Source organism: Odocoileus virginianus, chromosome 2 (genome assembly GCF_023699985.2).
Source record: "Odocoileus virginianus isolate 20LAN1187 ecotype Illinois chromosome 2, Ovbor_1.2, whole genome shotgun sequence".
Classification (NCBI taxonomy): Eukaryota; Metazoa; Chordata; class Mammalia; order Artiodactyla; family Cervidae; genus Odocoileus; species Odocoileus virginianus.
Window position 1 is genome coordinate 13,162,238 of NC_069675.1, and position 18,040 is coordinate 13,180,277.

The 18,040-nt window shown below is 52.4% G+C and overlaps 1 protein-coding gene and 2 long non-coding RNA genes across 3 annotated transcripts; 2 read left to right on the forward strand and 1 right to left on the reverse strand.

Moving 5' to 3' along the window:
• Positions 1 to 662: 662 nt before the first annotated feature.
• LOC139038223 (uncharacterized) lies at positions 663 to 5,231 on the forward strand. The gene is made up of 3 exons (XR_011491142.1): positions 663 to 894; positions 1,581 to 1,764; positions 3,493 to 5,231. It is a non-coding gene; the product is annotated as an uncharacterized lncRNA (long non-coding RNA).
• Positions 5,232 to 5,991: 760 nt separating this feature from the next.
• On the reverse strand, positions 5,992 to 10,327 carry LOC110124334 (uncharacterized). Its single transcript, XR_002309758.2, has 3 exons — positions 10,067 to 10,327; positions 9,741 to 9,867; positions 5,992 to 9,593 (listed from the first exon to the last, which is right to left on the reverse strand). It is a non-coding gene; the product is annotated as an uncharacterized lncRNA (long non-coding RNA).
• Positions 10,328 to 10,431: 104 nt separating this feature from the next.
• On the forward strand, positions 10,432 to 16,411 carry TEX261 (testis expressed 261). The gene is made up of 6 exons (XM_020872836.2): positions 10,432 to 10,593; positions 11,487 to 11,566; positions 12,702 to 12,855; positions 14,649 to 14,716; positions 15,373 to 15,475; positions 15,775 to 16,411. Exons 1-6 carry the CDS (start codon positions 10,524 to 10,526, stop codon positions 15,888 to 15,890), a joined length of 591 nt encoding a protein of 196 aa, XP_020728495.1. The 5' UTR covers positions 10,432 to 10,523; the 3' UTR covers positions 15,891 to 16,411.
• The last annotated feature ends 1,629 nt before the right edge of the window (positions 16,412 to 18,040 follow it).

Genomic DNA, 18,040 nt, shown 5'->3' on the forward strand with positions numbered 1-18,040 from the left:
GTTGCCTGTCAGCCTCTGAAACAGTAACACCCTGTTCCCTAGTGTGACCCCGAGGCTCTTGGGGAGAAGCTGCCTCCTTCACTCTTGTCAAGGCAGTGGAGACAACAGCTCTGGGGGCTGCAGGATTGTGGGGCTGGCCGGCAGAGACCTGCACTGTAGCGCTGCCTTTGCTGTTGCTGTCAATGTCAACCGCTGCTGCATGGCTGGCCAGACCGGCAGCCCCCAAACCAGGCCTACACTCATCCCGGCCTCTTACTGACCTCTGGCTGTGGTCTCGGACTCCAGTCCCGGCTGCTGCCTGCCCTGAAGGGGCATGGAGCGTGGTGGCGGGGCAAGGAGGCGGGTTGGCTGGATGGCAGCTCAGCTGTGTGGGGGGCTCAGAGACTTAAATTTGGGAGGAAATTAAGAAGTAATCTAGCCCTCTGCCCAGGGTATCCATCCCAGTGGCCGCAGCTGCATCTTTGTGTGTTCCCATTGAACCTGACTCTCTCTGGACCCGCCTAGGAGTGGACCCTCACTGAAACTTGGGAGTGGGGAGGGGAGAAGGTGGAGCTGGGAGGGGCAACGAGGGCCCTGGATTCAGAGCCTCTCTAAGTGCCTCGCCCAGGTTTTGACCAGACTGGGTGGGGGCAGGGGGTCGGGGGACGACGAGGTGGGGAGAGGCAGGCACGGGTTTCACAGACTGGCTGGGGAGGCAAGGCGTCAACTCTTGAAAAGTCACCAGGAAGCAGTAAATGAGCCTGGTGAGGACCACAGACTCCAGGTGCGGGCAGGAGGCCAGAGAAGATGGGAGCTAGGATGGGCTGGAGCACTCAGGAAGGCTTCCTGGAGGAGGAGTATTAAAAGGGTCTTGAAAGACCTGGATGCGCAGAGAGGAGGAGCAGGAAGAACACTGTGAGTTGAGAGAGGAGGGTCTGTGCAGGGCAGGAGGCCGGGAGAAGTAGGGTTCCAGGGCCATGAGAGACTGGGACTGGGACTGGGAGTAGGGCCAAGAAAACTTAGGGGAGAAGCCCTTTGCTGAGGAGCAGCTGGAAGGAAGGGGAGGAAGAAGAAGGAGGACTGGGCGGGCTCACCTTACATGCCAGGCCCTCCTCAGCCAACATGGCCGCTGGACTACCTGAGCGGGTGGGGCCTCAAGACCGCAGCGTCCTGTGCTCTCCTGGGCACTTCGCCCATCCCGGCTGCCCTGCGGAAGCCTTGTGCAAACAGGGGGTGTCCTGCACCACGGGAGCGCTTGAGAAACTGCCGCAGCCTGGGCCCCAGCCCGGAGTCTGATCCCAGCGTGAGGCTGTGCAGGTGAAATGGAGACGCCCCTGACTCTCTGTTCAGAGAGAGGAAGCAACCAGGGGCACGGAGACGCAGCTGCTGCTGGGGAAGCTGGGGCCCTGGTAACCTTCCCCGCCACTCCCCCCACCCCCGGGGGGCAGTTAGGACTCTTGAGTTGCAGGAAACAAACTCTGTGGTGCCTCCTACAACTAAAAGGTGGGGAGGAAGCAGGGATGGGAAGGGTTCGGTTCTGGGATCTGGAAACACTAAGTCACACCCTGCTGACCATACCTCCTGTTTTATTTGAAAAGTAGGGCACATCGTGGCTCTAAGCAAAACAGAAGGTCTGTTAGGAAGGAACGGGGCGATTGGCAGCAGGCCCTCAGCCTCCAGATCTCCATTTCCTTGTACTGGAAGCAGCTGACTCTGCCCATGGCAGGAGGTGATGATAAGCAGACCACAAGAAGTGTGCAGATGCGGAGGAGGCCGGCATAGGAGGTAGAAGTGTTCCATATGAGAACAACGGGAAGGAGAGGGCTTGGTGGTGGTAGTGGGGCATGTGTGTGTGTGAGAGAAATATCTGAAGAGTAGGTATCCGGAGGCAGTGTATCTGGTGGGAAAGGCATTCTCTTGTGCAGTCTTTCTACCCTCACTGGGCTGGAGAACAGGCTTGGGCCCAGAACATTTCCTCCCCAAGAGGCCCACGCAGCCTGTGCCAGGCTTGTCACCTCATGTGGGAACATCTTTTCCTGTTTGCAGCTCAATTTGTGCCCTTTTTGTCTGCTTTTATTTACATCCATGGCCTCCCGCAAACCCCCAGCTTTCATTATTTCAAACTCCAGGAAGGAAGGGCTGGGGTCCTTATGCTTCCACACAAGAGGGGCACACACAGGCCAACCAGCCCCCATCAGCTGCACCGCCATGAGGGCCACCTGCCCTCCACGAGGGGCCAAGGCCCACCGCGGAAGCTGCCCTTGCTCTTTTTCCACCTGAGTAAAGGCCACCCAGGGCTGGACTGTGTCGTGTTTTCCTTGACGACTCCAGCACCAAGATTCAGGGGACAGAAGTGTTTGGACTTCTGTTCTGGTGTCTGACTCTATGATGATCGTTGCTATCCTCCCCTTAATTGGAGTTCTCCCTGGCATTAGCTGGGTTTGCCTAGTGGCTCAGACAGTAAAAGAACCTGTCTGCAATGCAAGGAGACCCAAGTTTGATCCCCGGGTGGGGAAGATGCCCCGGAGAAGGGAATGGCAACCCACTCCAGTATTCTTGCCTAGAGGATCCCATGGACAGAGGAGCCATGTTGCAAACAGTCAGACTCAACTGAGTGACTAACACTTTCACTTTTCCTGGCACTGGTTACCACCACAGGATGTTCTGTGGTGAAGCGTGTGGTGCCAGGAAGACTAGGGAGACCAACTCAGCCCAGTTTGCCTGTGACTGGGAGGGGAGGAGAGCTGGCTTGTCAGACAGTCCCTTTTCTTCCAGTCAGGATTCTCTGTCATGGAAGACCACTTGGAGCTGTTTGAGTCACAAGAGGAAGACACTCTGCCTGCAACTCCAGGGCTTTGTGATGAGTAAGGGCCAAGCGAGCGTGAAGGGCTGTCTGCTGTCTGGGCTCATGGGGCGGCCTCCTCTCCTTGGAGAGAGCTCCCAGCCCTGACTGGACCTCCATCAGCCAGCTGCTTCCCCACAACCCTGCTCAGGAGCTCGTGTGTGTGTGTGTGTGTGTGTGTGTGTGTGTGTGTGTGTGTGTGTGTGTGACAGAGAGAGACAGAGACATCCGTAAGGGTATCGGGTGATGTTTGCCAAGTCCCAGAGTGCTTTCTTCTCCCTGCCTTGCTCTTTCCGGCCGTTCCCCAGCCTCACACCCTTACACATCTCCCTCCCTCACCCCCAACCAGGCACTCACAGGTCGGGTAGCTGAAGACAAGCCTGAGGCAATTAGTAGAGCCTATTGAAGACTTGTCACTAGAAAGCTCCTTAACTCAGCCACCTGAGTTGGGGCCCCAGGCACGTGACAGGGATGGGGGAGGAGTTCCAGGAACACCAGGCCAGCTGCTTGGGTGGGGAAACGGTTGGGGGGGTGCAGCGGTGGGGGTGGGGGATGGGGCAGACGCACAGCAGAGAAACAGGGTCGGGAGGCCTAGATTGTCTGAGCCTATAGATTATGCGGACGTAGGAGTGGCCATTGTTTTTCACTGTTTGTGGTTTCTCTCTTCCTAGAATTTTGCTCTGGCTGATCCGCTGCAGAACCAAGGCCTGAGAGGTGAGGTGCCAAAGAATAAGCCTCCTGACTACACGGACCATCCCAGGAAAAGTTTTCCTCTTGGGTGTCGCCCCTTAAAGAGGGGCCAGCACGTGAAGACCCTGTATGTAACACATCGAGTGGGATGGGGTAGCACATGCCCTTAAATCGTTCCACCCCTCACTCTGTGCTTCTCTGGGGTGGGGGAACTGGCCAGGAGAGAGACAAGAGCTCACAGCAGGATGAGAGGACGAGCAGGGAAGAGGGGCCTGGGTCTCCAGCCTGTCCCTGCCTATCTCTGACTTCATGGTGTCCCTCACACAACAACCATTGTAGCCGAGCCGGCTCTCGATCGAACTGGCCCTGGCTTTGGTCCGCTCAGCTCCTCTAGCTGCCACTAGAGGGCGGCAGTGAGCATAGCCAGGCCAGGGGAACTCAGGCTGCACCCCCCAGCCTTTCCACTCCGCGTTTCCTGGCCCTTCCCAGAGCGGAGGGATGATCAGGCCCCAGCCACACAGCCACGAGGACCGCAGAACCCACTAAAGCCAGTCCCTAGCCTTGGGTGCGGTGCAGGTGTAATGGTATGGGAGTGGGAGGTTAGTTAGTGAAGACGCTGGAGGGGACCAGAGGTGAACAGAGGTGGTCAAAGTCAGAACCGCGCTTTGTATTCATTACCTCCTACAAGGATCAAGGTAGAAGGACAAGAGGCGGGGCCAGGGGACCAGGCAGCCTGCAGGGAGACAGGCAGTGGCCAGCCCACGACCAGGCAGGCAGAATCACCCTGACAGCAAAGGCAGGTTACTTTAAGAGGCCAGACAAAACCACGTGGCTCTGGAGCCAGACTGTCCAGATTCAAACACCAGCTCCTCAAGTGCTAGCCCTGAGACGTTAGGTGAGGCTCTGAACCTCCTCCCTCGCTTTCTCATCTGTAAAATGGAGATGGGTAGATGTGAGTGTTAAATGGGTTAAAACATACAAATCACCTAGAACAGTGTCTGGCACAGAGTAAGAACACTATATATGCACTAGAGTGCATTTATAGAAACTATAAAAAGAAACAAAAATCAGGGATGGTTTTCTGAGAATAGATCCACCTGCTGTCTAGTTCCCCTAGGAGAGCCTCATGAGATATATGGGAATGGATTCCCATACTCCCAGGCATCAAATAGTAACAATATGAGTTAGTGAATCAGTAAAAGTTAAAGGAGTCTATGTAACATTGGTAAAAATGTATGGAGTTACCAAGGTCTGTCAATATGTAAATCGATAAACCTTTGACTCTACAAATCTTTTCACTCTTGGGTTCCCTGAATTGAGCATGAGAGCCCTTCTGCTTCCTCGCATTTCTACTTCGAGCAGCTGTGATTTTTTTTGTTTTTTTTTTTAAACATTCTGGTGACCTCCTGCCTAAGCATAGGTCCCAAAGAGCCTCCTTGAGCCCTGCTCTGCGTTGTTGGGAAATCCTAGTTTCTTCCTGTTATCCAGAGGAAATAGTCCTCACCAGGTGCCAGTTTTGGCTTTAAGACTGTAGGGAAGTAAAAATGCCCAGCTGTGGAATAACAGTCCTGGATCAGTCATCAGAATGCCCTTAACCTTTTCCAGCTTCATGTTTCCCTTATCTACAATTCTGAGGAGGAATGGGGGGGATACTTTTATTATATTTTCCTCCTTCCTTGGGAGGATAATGCTCAGGAAAATAAAAACTAAGATCAATTGAGATTTTATTGTGCTTCTACTCACTGATACTTCCATGTGTCTCAAATACAAAGTCTTTCAAACAGAAAAGACTTGACCAGGAAGCTCCCCTATTGGGCCCATCAGGAGGAAGGTCAGGTGATCTAAGGCTAGCTGACGGACTTGTAAGGCACCATATGCTTTTCTCACAAAGAAACTGAGTAAGGACAGACAACTCGAGGCATCCGGCAGGTCCAGCATACTACAAACATTTACATTTTACATTTAATTTATAATAGGTGATACATTTACATATATTTACATAGTTCAGTACTTTAAGCATATAAAAAGACATGCAGGAAACACCCTCTCTTACTCTTGAACCCAGCTCCTCTCTCTGTCTAGGAAGCAAGCAAAGTGACCATTTTCAAATGGACTCTTCCAGAGATAGTCCATATAAAGAAATATCTATGCAGATTCTTTCTCCTTATTCTTTGGCTTCTTTCAAAAGGGGATCCTCCTATACGGGTACATAGAGAGCAGTCTCGATTGTTTCTATGGCTGAGCTTTAGAATGCACCAAAACGTACTTGTCCAGTTCCCTATTAATGAGCATTTAAGCTGTTCTTGGTCTCTCCCAGTGCTGCAGTGACGAGCCTTGTAAATAAGCACACAGTCATTTAAGGTCACACTTCTTATACACAGCCCTCAGAAATTCTTAACCAGGGGCGTGGGGACTCCTTAGAAGTCAGCAGATATAAAAATTCAGGGAGACAAAACTGAAGGACTCTAGAAAACTGGATGGGGAAAAAACTCCCTTTACTTACACTAAGGTCAACAGAAATTTAACATTTCCTTCCATTATGAATGCAGCCAACACATTCACAAGAATTGGCAATATCTGTGACTTTCTCACCTTACCTGGTTGAAGATATTTTGAAAATATTTACACTCATCCCTTCTCTGTCATTGTGGTAGTAAAAGAAAACGGTTTCTTTACTCAGCACACTCTGACACCAAACATGTGGGTTTTTTCTGCACTTCAGTTTTGTGACTCTCTGGACACAAACTGGGTGCCTACGATTGCATTCAATTCTGAGGCTATCTATCTGGAGTTATTGTCAGACTCCACAGCTTTAAGACCTTGGTCCCACAGCCCTTCCTTCAGATCAGATTCAGTCACAGTCATGGGTCCCTGTGGTACCACACTTCTGTTCAACTTGGCTGCAAAACTAAGGGTCCCACATACCCCACCTCAGATTGGATAATTTCCCACAGTGGCTCACCAAACCCAGAAACATTTACTTATGTCTACCAGTTTATCATAAAGGACATTATAAAGGGCAGAGATGAACAGCCATATGAAGAGTGAGGTCTGAAGGGACTGAGTCCAGGAACTTGTCCTCAGGGCGTTGGGGTGCACCACCCTCCCCTCAGGTGGATGTGCTCACCATTCTGAACCCTATACTTTAGAGATTTTTATGGAGGCTTCCTCATGATTATTAACTCAATCTCCAGCCCTGCTCCCCTTCCTGCCAGACAGAGGATAGGATTCAAAGTTCCAAGCTTCTAGGGAATTCCCTGGAGGTCCGAGCTCTCACGGCAGAGGCCCCTGGTTCATTCCTTTTAGTTGGAGAACTAAAATCCCACCAAGTCAAGCAGCATGGTCAAAAAAGAAAAAAAGTTCCAAACTTCCAATCTGGTGACCAGCCCCCATCCTGAAGCTAACCAGGAGCTCACCAAGAGTCCCTCATTAGAACAAAAGATGCTTCTATCACTCAGGAAATTCCAAGGAACTTAGGAATTCTGTGTCAGGAACTGTGGGCAGAGGCTGAATATATATATATATATATATATATATATATATATATATATATATATATATATTTCTTATTATGTCACAGGCAGGTAGTTACTAGACGTTCTGTTAGGACGGGTTATGTTATGCATTCATAAAGAAGTGTGTGTGTGTGTGTGTGCTGTGTGCTAAGTCCTTCAGTTGTGTCTGACTCTTTGTGACCCTATGAACTGTAACCCACCAGGCTCCTCTGTCCATGGGATTCTCTAGGCAAGAATACTGGAATGGGCTACCATTCCCTTCTCCAGGGATCTTCCTAACCCAGGGATCAAACCTGCATCTCCTGTGGCTTCTGCATTACAGGCAGATTCTTTACCACTGAGCCATCAGGGAAGTCATATATATATGACTATATCACACAGCTATCTAAAATTTTTTTGATATCTGTATTTCAGTGAATTTTTTTTTGCTTTGTAATCTTATGTATTTTTTATTCATGGTAAACTATACATAACACAAAATTTACCATTTGAACCTTGTTAAGGGTACAGATCAGTGGCATTAGGTATATTCACAGTGTCATGCAAGCATTGCTACCAGTCATTTCCAGAACTTTCTCATGTTTGCAAACAGAAGTTCTGTACCGTCAAACAGTAACTCCCTATCACCCACTGTCCCTTCCCCCTCCAGCCAACAACCATTCTACTTTCTGTCCCTATGAATTTGATTACTTTAGATACCTCAGGTAAGTGGAATCATACAATATTTGTCCTTTTGTGGCTGGCTTATTTCACTTAGCATAATGTCCTCAAGATTCACTCATATTGTAGCATGTGTCAGAATTCCCTGTTCTTTAAGGCTGAATAATACTCCATTGTATGCATGTATCATTTTGTTTATCCATTCATCTGTTGAATTATTTTCTTTCCATCTTTCGGCTATAGTGAATAATGTTGTTATGAACATGAGTGTGCAAATATTTCTTTGGATCTATACCTTGAATCAGTTCAGTTCAGTTCAGTCGCTCAGTCTTGTCCGACTATTTGTGACCCCATGGACTGCAGCATACCAGGATTCCCTGTTCATCACTAACTCCCAGAGCTTGCTTAAACTCATGTCCATCAAGTCCAACCATCTCATCCTCTGTTGTCCCCTTCTCCTGCCTTCAATCTTTCCCAGCATCAGGGTCTTTTCTAAGGAGTCAGTTCTTCGCATCAGGTGGCCAAAGTATTGGAGCTTCAGCTTCAGTATCAGTCCTTCCAATGAATATTCAGGACTGGTTTCCTTTAGGATTGACTGGTTTGATCTCATCCCAGTCCAAGGTACTCTCAAGAATACTTTCAGGGCGCGCCCCGCGAGTCCTGCGCATGCGCGCGCCTCGGCTTGCCAGGGATGAGCCGGCTAGAGGTCCCTGTGAGTTGCACCAGACAGGAAGCCTTTGCTTACTCGTCCTGCCACCGAGTTCCTCCTCTGTGTCTGCTTCTGGAAAACCAGCCTGCAACAAGGAGCGTACAGAAGTGATCTGCAAGCAATGATGTCAAGCCCTAGCTTTTCTCTGAAAACATCACAACAGATAGTTCAGCCTGCAGAGAGCTCTGGTGGAGTGAACAGGTGGAGCTGTGTTCCCTCCCTGCTATTTACCTGGGGCCAAACTATGATGGAGGTGATGAAGATAATGGTGGCCTCCCTCAAAAGATCCCAGGCATGTACTGCTATAGTCCATGCCCCCAACCCTGCAGCAGGCCGCCACCGACCCACACCTCTGCCAGAGACTCCTGGACACTCACAGATTTGTTGACTATCTGCGGTTTGAGTGGTATCTCACTGAAGTTTTCAAATTTACATTGATAAATACAAAGAAAACAAGCCACTGAGTGGGCATGAAGACTCTCCCACAAACAAAGAGGAAAAACGAGTGAAAACGACACCAGAAGAAAGTCACCATGCACCACTGACCACACACAGCGTTTCTCTGCAGAAGGAGCTCTCCCATTCTGGGACGGACTTGTGCTCTGGGATGTTGTATTGCATATTTATTGATTCTTTTAACAGGAACTTTCTGATATTCATTAAGAGTTATTTCATGATTTTAAAGTTTCCTATATTCTTTATAATCAAATGTTTTCTTCCCTGGCAAATTTCCAGTCTACTGAGGATTGAACTCTAGCTAAAAGAGGAAACTGTGTTCATAAATTTGTAGGATTTATCTTCTGCTCAAGTCTTTTTGAATAAGGATAACGTGCTGGGAAGTTTTGCGCATTCATTATTTTTACATCATTTCTCAACATTACTGCTTTCCAAATGTTGTTTGAACCTAAATTATTGTGGACAATTTTAACACACCAGGCATGCTTATAGAGAAAGCTGAGTGAAACATTCAGCACTGCTTTCCACAAACGCATTCTTCACCCAGACTCTCATGAGGAAGGACTCTCCCTGCGGCTGAGTGCCTCTGCCACTGAAGGTTGCTCTTGGTTTCCTGATGCTTCTGCATCTGATCCTTATGACTCCGAACCAACTCACAGTATCACGGCCAGGACTCTTCCCTTGTTTCCTTCATCTTTTCAAGTGATGTGATGAGTCATCATTAAAATTGACCTACTTGAGACTGAAAAAAAAAAAAAAAGAATACTTTCAATATTTCTGGGTATATACCCTGGAGTGGAATTTCTTGATAACATGGTAATTCTGTTTAATTTTATGAGGAATATGTATTTATTTTTATGCATGAAAAATGTTCTGATAAGAAACATACCAGAGGCCCGATATACATTCCTTATCTTTGCATGTCTCCGCCACTAGATGGGGGACTTGACGGGCTGCCCTGCTCTCTGCGGCCCCTCAGTTAGCCCTTCCAGAGGTGGAGTAAATGCATTCAGCACCTACCGGACGAAATCAACAGAGAGGGAGAGTTAGGCTTCAGGATGGCTAATCAAAGATGCCCCAGTTTCTACCTGTGCCACTTGTAGAAGTACAACCTGAGGCAAAGTAACTTTACTGGGATCAGATTAATTTCCATCCTGAACCTACAGCCTGGCCTTTAGCACGCTGCCTGGCACTTGAGAGTTTTGTTCGTTTTACCTGCAGGAGCAAAAGAAAGCCCTGGGCAACCTGCCTGGAGGCTTCTGATCCGAGGCTGCTGGGAAGGGGTTGGGAGGCCCGAGATCACGCTCCAGGCTGACGCAGGAGTGCACAGGGAGGGGCCGGAGGATACTTTTCAAGCTCCGGTACTAGCGCCGCGTCCCGGCCCGTCAGGACCGGCTGTCCCGCCTCCCCGGGTTGCACAGCGGATCTTCTTGGTGCAGCCCCGGTCCGCGGGCGCGCGCCGCTGGAGGTAGCAGCGGTTGGCCCTCCGCGCCGGCAGGCGGCGCTAGTCTTGTCCCGGACGAGGGCGGCTCTCGGGCCGGGCTGCTCTCGGCGGCGGCGCACGACCGTCCGCGGGGCGGGGACGCGGCGACGGTGGCGGCGGCTCCTTGTCGCCCGAACCGGAGCGCGCAGGCCCGTCCCGGTGGTCGGGGGCGGGCGGGGCGGGGGCGCCATGTGGTTCATGTACGTGCTGAGCTGGCTGTCGCTCTTCATCCAGGTGGCCTTCATCACGCTGGCCGTCGGTGAGAGTGCGCGACCCGGCCCCGCGCGGGCTCCCGCTCCGGCATCTGTGCCCGCCGGGGGTCGCATCACGAGGGCGCCGGGGCGACCGGCGAGACCCCCGCCCGGTCCTCTCGCCTTCGCAGCCCCCTCCTGTCCCGCCTGGTCCTGCTTCTCCTCCTGGCCCCAGCAGCCTAGCTGACCGCGGGTCCTTCCAGGAGTCACAGAGTCCACCCCAGCGGTGCCCGGGAGAGGCTGCCTCAGGTGCCCCTTGCCCGCGCACCGCCAATCGCTGTCGCGCCCGTCCTCGCAGAGCAGGCCGCGGCGAACTTTCCCCGATCCCTACCGCCGCCCTTTCGCCTTTGGCACTTCGTGCTTCCTACTCTCTCTGACACGCTTTCCCCTCCTGGCTAGTTCCTCCTGTTGATCCCAGCTGAGATCTCACCTCCTCCGAGAAGCCCTCCTTATGAGGTCTGATGGTCCAGTCGCGCCCTGTACTTCCTGTAAAGTAGCACCTGTCACACTGGGATCGTCTGATTCCATTACTACTCAATCGCCCCCCTCCCCCCCGCAAAGTTGGGTCAGGGAAGGGACCTCGTCTGTCTTGTAGTGTGCTCAGCTCTCAGCCCAGCACCTGTGAAAAAAATTCCTTTTTATGGGCCAGAGGTTAGGTTTTGTGCTGAGGCATCAAATATGGGTTTTCATTCACTTTTATGAAATCTCACCTTAGTTGCCTTGACAAAGTTTTACTCATGACTTGGGAGGGTAACGCACGGGTTGTTTGGTTTGTTCCTTGCCTCATGGACTCATGAAAGGTTGGGTGGGACCCAGCTGCAGATAGAGGGCTGATCAGGATGGTGGGAGTGATCCTGGCTAATGTTCTCCCTGCTTGCCTTGCTCTCCTCCCCGCCTCCAGCCGCCGGACTTTATTACCTGGCCGAATTGATAGAAGAATACACAGTTGCAACCAGCAGGATCATAAAATACATGATCTGGGTAAGTGACAGCTTTCCCCAGGATCCCCCTCACTCTTGACCTTCCTCAAAAGGAGAAAGTGGGGAAAGTTTGGCCTGGGTGATGAGACCTCTGATCTTGCTGTTTCCTGAGGGTACCATCCCCCACCTCCCTCCCCTGTACCTGGTCCCCTGGGTCTGCTCACCTGGGCCTAGGTCTTCCGGAGCTTCCTTCCCCAGTTGCATCGCTTCACTGCAGGCCTTGTTCTCGGTTCTTTACGGTGAGAGCCAAGTGCCTGTTCTGTGTTGACAGGACCATGGCTTTGCCTTTGCTTGTCTTCAGTGGTCTTAGCCCCTTGCTCTGTTCACAGCATTTAGAACTGAGAGGAACCTTAAGGACAGTTTTGAGTAGTTGTTGGACCAAGTGACTTGTTCTAAGAGGGAGACACCGTCCCTGGCACAGGCCCTGCTCTGCTCAGGGCTCATGGAAGGCTTCTCTTCCTGAAGATAGAATCCGTGCTGTCAATGCCAAAGCCACAGGAGAGACTGCTGGTGGTTTCTGCAGCTGCAGGAGAGGCTGGGGAGGGACTGGAGGCCTATCTGAACAGGAGGGGCCCACCGCCTCACAAGTCACCTGCTGTCAGCAGCCACTTTCCCTCTGGGCATGACCTGGGGTAGGGAGTCAGTGGTGGAAACAGGACCATAGCGCTCAGCCCTGGGTTCAGGGACCCAGCTCATAGGTGTTGATACAGGAGTCAGTCCTTCATTCAGCTAACTGCCTGCCATTTATTATGCCCTGACAACTATAAGTCCTTCAGAACTGTGTTTCTCAAACTGCAGGTGTGATTCCTTATTGGGTTGTGCAATCAATTCAGCAGGTCATTATCAGCATTAAAAAAAAGGGGGATGGAAAAAACTAGAATTGAAATCTGAACTTTGATCACATGTATGTGTGTGTGTTGGGGTCACAGTGTAAGCTGTTTTTCTTACTGTGGGGTGCTGTCAAACTAACTTTGGGATTAAAAAGAGCCGCCCTTCGGGAGCCGAGGCGCTGGTCGGGGACGTCAGAACTGTACCTGTGAGACAAGGAGAGACCAGCGTGAAGACAGTGTTGCCCTGCGAGTCCGGGAGGGCTGCCTGGCAGACGCTCCCCGCACCGTGTGCCTCTGTTGTTTCAGTTCTCCACAGCTGTGCTGGTTGGCCTCTACGTTTTTGAGCGCTTCCCCACCTACATGATTGGCGTGGGCCTCTTCACCAACCTGGTCTACTTTGGCCTCCTCCAGACCTTCCCCTTCATCATGCTGACCTCACCTAACTTCATCCTGTCGTGCGGTGAGCGGGGACAGAGTGGGAGGGCCAGCTGAGGTGGTGGGATGTGCTGTGCTCCGTCTACGGCACCGAAGGGGGAGGCAGACCACTGAGGTCCTCCAGGAGGCCAGGCCGCTTGGAGGTCGGGGCTCTCATGTGAGGACCCGGGAGCGCACACTGGCTCTAGTGACTAGAATTTGGAGGGCTGGGATGCTCAGAGAGGGACGGCTTTCCTGGGGCAGGTGGGGTCTGAAAGATTCGAGAAGGGAAAAGAAGTGGGTTGGCTGAGTAGTTACAGCCCTTAAGAAACCACTTGGCCAGGAAAAGCCCAAAGCCTTTCCCTGGCCTGCAGGCAGCGCCCCATCCAGTCGTCTGGCAGTGAGTTCTGATTAAGGTGCGCTTCATGGGGCTGCGGGTCTCCCTGCAGACAGCTGCCTTGGGGCTGACAAATGTGTTCAAAGGACCCTGGCCTTCCTGCCTTTGCTCTGCCACCAGTTTCTGACCCCGGGGAGTCAGTTCCCCTTTCTGACCTTAGCGTCTCCATCTGTTCAGTGATATTTGGGAAAGTCATTAGGCACATAGGTGCTCTAGTTGTTTCTGGAAAAGGTTCTAGACAGAATCTGGTTACCAGGATTGCCTTTTCTCCCTTCAGTTGTTACTGGTCATCATAGCCTTTTGTCAAGATGTCAGATGGAATTGGGGTTTTTAGAGCTACTTTTCTATTTTTGTGAGAGAACCTGGAAAGAAATCGTCCTTCACAGGAGGGCATGGTGTTCAGGCCAGGACTGAGTGCCTTGGTTTGATTCCACTGAAAGATTTGTTCTGTGGGGGTTGGTGTGAGGTGTCCTTCCTTGGGTGCTACGCCCCTCTTGCATCTTCCTAGGTGGGAGGGTGCTCCCCACTCCCCCCAGCCCCACCTACAGTAGCACGCTCCCTTGGCTTTCCTTTGTTTCTCCCTCAACTTGCCCTCTGAATGCCTGGGAGAGTTTTTCTGAAGGTCTGTGGGCGTGGGGCACCATCCTGTCTCCCAGCAAGCCCTTGCCCTAGAGCATGGCTAGGCATGGCAGAGCTGTTGTCCCTGCTGTGGAAGGGGAGTGGCAAGAGAGGAGAAAAGAGGACGGGCCCGTGCTATTGCTGGCGAGATATATGTGAGGGGTGTTGGGTTTGAGGGGATGTCTACCCTTCACTTCACCACAACAGGAATGCCTGTGTCTGAGCAGCGGGTCCCCCCAGGATCTGTCTGAATCTGGCTGCACATGAAGGAGGTGTGTGGGGATGCAGAACGTACCAGTTCAGATCAGCCAACTTTACCCTGGGGCAGGATAAGGAGAGACCCGGAACTTTGAGGAACCCCGAGACTGCCCCGCAAAGCATCCAGCAGATGGCGCCCTTTATTCCCGAGGGGTGAGAGCCTCTGTCTGGGGCGCCTCCTCCTGGATACAGGAGCCCCCTCCTCCTCCCCACCGCCCGTGCAGAGCTCTCTTTAGGACTCACGGCCGCTCTGGACCAAGTCATTTGGCACGGTGCTTTGGGCTGTGTAGCACTGAAGTCTCATTTCTGTGACATTCAAGGAGTGTTTTATCCACTTCTGATGTAACTCACACGTGCACTCGGCAGTGGGCAGAGGGGGCTCGTTCTGTCATTTTAGCAGATGGGAGGCTGAATGCTGGAGAGCAGTGTGCTTGGCCCAAGCTGCACTCTGGGCCGTGTGTAAAGTCAGGACCAAGACTTGGCTTCCGACCTCCGGTGCCTTGTGACGGCTAAAAGTCTGTTTTATGTCATCCCTGAGACTGACTGACTCTTCATTCCCCCAACAGGGCTAGTGGTGGTGAATCATTACCTAGCGTTTCAGTTTTTTGCAGAGGAATATTATCCTTTCTCAGAGGTAAGAAGTCTTCAGTGTGTCCGCAGACTGCTGGCGGACTACCGCGGCAGGGGCAAAGGGAACTTGTGCGGGTCCTTTGTGAATCTGGCTCTGATTTGAAATTATTCAGGAATAACACATTGAAAAATAATAACATCCATTATTTTAGAAAGCTGTGAGTGTGAGGAGCAGGGACCCTTTGGCTGAGGAAGAAGGCCACTGGGTCTCCCAGGATCCCAGCCTGACATCCTGAGGTCAGGAAGGGGCGAGGGGTGACCTGGTCTGATGCCAACCTCACAGGGCAGGGCTGGGCCACAGCCTTGAGCCCTGCTGCTCTAGTTTGAACCCTGGAGAAGAACAAGGTCACTTCTCCAGGAGATACGGGTCGGTCATGGTTTTGCCTTCCATCTACATCCTTTGGTTGAGGAGTTGCTCTTCCTGGTGACCAGGATTCAGGGATTTTGGCCTGAATCGTGGTCATCTTCAGTCTCCACCTTTCCCCACTGAGTCTCCATGTCTGGGGCTATCCTGTCTCTGCTTCCTGGGCCCCGGTCCCCTTCAGAGAGCCCACGTGGGGCTGTTGGTGTGCCCTCAGCCACCCTTCTGAGATAGACGGTGGCTGCTCCTGGGCCAGCCTCGCCACCCGGGCACCATCTTCTCGGTGTCTCTGTTGCCAGGTCCTGGCCTATTTCACCTTCTGTCTGTGGATAATCCCGTTCGCGTTCTTCGTGTCGCTCTCGGCTGGGGAGAACGTCCTGCCCTCCACCATGCAGCCAGGAGGTGAGAAGCGGGCGGGAAGGGGTCATGGTGGGAGGACACCAGCAAGGCCTGAGCCGCTGAGGGAGCAGAGCCCACCCTGAGAGACGCACACTGAATTCTGGGTGGGCAGCGCTGTGTACTCACACACACAGACACACAAACACACACAGGCACACACATAGACACACACACAGCCACAGACACACACACACAGCCACAGACACACACACACAGCCACAGACACAGACACGGACACACACAGACACGGACACACACACAGACACACACACACTCTCACCTCCCTGCCTGTGTCTCCACAGATGACGTGGTCTCCAATTACTTCACCAAAGGCAAGCGGGGCAAACGCTTAGGGATCCTGGTTGTCTTCTCATTCATCAAAGAGGCCATTCTACCCAGTCGGCAGAAGATATACTGACCCCCTGGGGAGGGGATGCTGGCGCAGGAGCCGGAGACTCAGGCCCCTGGGCCTCTGCACTGGGTGGGGGCCGAGAGTTGGAAGGCACCTTCCCCCAGCCCCAGCCCTCCTTCCCTCCACTCCCCTGGAAGCCCTCATCCCCACCCTCCTCAGGAGGCTCAGCTCAGGTCAGATCTGATACTGCTGGAGGCTGAGACCTCAGAGGCTGCCAGGGAGGAGTCGGGGCCTGCTTAGCCAGGAGGCCACCACCCACCTGGGTGCACAGAAGCTGAGCCCGTGGCCCTCCTGCTCCCTCCTGTGGTCGGTCAGGAGTTCTGGCTCAGCCTGGGACGGTAGGGCCAGGGCCATGAAGCTGAAGAGCAGACAGTGATAACTGCCAGTGGGCAGATGGCCACGGGAGGGGCTGTGACTTGGCACTTGCAAGAGAAAGCTTTTGCTGTTGAACTGTGATTTCTGTCCAAGTGCTGATTCCCATTTGAATAAAGATTCTAGGTGGCACTGTTTGCCTTAATACCCTGAAAGTTCATCTTTCTTCCTGCAGACTTTCGCCTGGACTGGCTTTGCTGCACCAGGGCTCTTTCTCCACGTTTGGGTCTTGCCCTTCCGAAGGGACCATTCTTGTGGCCCATAGTGGGAAGGGGACAGAGATGAGCCGAACCTGCCGGGGGGATGGGGAGTGGAAATGGAGGCAACCTTTCTTAGTCCCTGTCTCTCTTCTTCCGTCTCTTCTTCCCCTGGGGCTCTGTGACTGCCAGGCTGAGGGCAGAGAGGGGATAGTGTGGGACTGGGTTAGAGTTTTCAGGAGAACATGTATGATATCCTATTTGTAAGTTTTGTCCTAGGGAAGAGGAGTGGTTTCTGGCGATTTCTATCTCGGGCTTGAGGAGAAACAATAAAAATTGGCTTCCAGGCAGCCTGGACTACAGCCTGCTTTGTAAGAAACGGGTGGTGGGAGAAGCTGTGTGTTACTCCAAGCACACAGGGCTGGCCCTCTCTTCTGAGTGGTCACGGCTCCTGGGAGGTGGTTGTCTTCTAAGAAGACAGTCCAGGTCCTGGGCATAGGGCAGCATTTGTCGACCTTGCACTCCAACTATAGTGCCTTCCAAGTACTCAGCAGTATGTATGGGAATGAAGTCCCCATGGGAGCCATTACCGGCATGTCCGATACCTCAGAGCAAAGCAGACGGGTGCAGAGATGGACAGCACACATATGGTACCTTTCAGCCACGGGGAAGACCTCTGTGCTTGCAAACCTTATTTCTACCTCCTGCCTCCAGTCCCACCGTAGCCCTTCATTTCCTTGGCTTTAGTATTCCCTTTCTCCTAAAAATAACCATCCCTCCCCTTTGCTGGGGAGGAGCAGACATTTTGGCCTCCTCTCAGTGACAGGCCCTTCTGTCCTATGCAGACAAGGCAGGACAAGGTCCAGGACGCTGGAGGCCAGTGTCCTCCTGACTGCTGGCCGGCAGCTGGCCTTGCTGTCTCTTGCTGTCTCTCTCTTTCTCACCCCAGTGGCAGCTTTGCCCCTCCATTCACTCCACTGCTCGTGACAGGAGCTGCCAGTGGCCTTGTGCTAAGTCCAGCGGACCCTTTTCACATCTCTTTCTACGTCTCTGCAGCGTTGGGCAGGTTTCATCACTGCCGGCTTCCCAAGCCCTTTTGTGGCTGCTTCTCCCTCTCTGCTCCTTCTAGGCCAGCGCACGCTCCTCCCCTCACCCCATGCACAGGGTTCTGTCGTGGGTTCCTTGGAGGAGCCTGTCCCTTGCTGATGGCTTCAAGGAATTGAGAGCTGACCTCCAACCCCAGCATCCCTTTTGGTCCTCTGAACCACCGTTCTGCTGCCTTTGGGCACGCAGACAAACCTTGTGACCCAGATAGCACTTGCTGCTGTCCTCTGCAAACCTGCCTTTTTTGGGTACCTGCTTTGGCCCGAAGATCACTCAGGAGCCCAACCAGGCACCTGGTTTCTCTTTCTGCCTGGACATCCAATCTCTAACAACTGTCAAGTTTACCTTCTTAACATCTCTTTATTTGAGCCACTCCCACTGTCATCAACTTTCACCTGGATTATTGTGGCAGCCTCTGGCTTCTCTATCTCACAGCTGGAGTTGTCTTTCTAATGCATAGTTGATCCAGTCTCTCTCTGGCTT

Excerpts from the sequence above, each read along its gene's own strand:
- TEX261 (XM_020872836.2), top strand. The coding sequence starts at position 10,524 with ATGTGGTTCATGTACGTGCTGAGCTGGCTGTCGCTCTTCATCCAGGTG. Across the intron at positions 14,717-15,372 it reads AATATTATCCTTTCTCAGAG|GTCCTGGCCTATTTCACCTT; the intron begins GTAAGAAGTCTT and ends CTCTGTTGCCAG. Across the intron at positions 15,476-15,774 it reads CTCCACCATGCAGCCAGGAG|ATGACGTGGTCTCCAATTAC; the intron begins GTGAGAAGCGGG and ends GTGTCTCCACAG.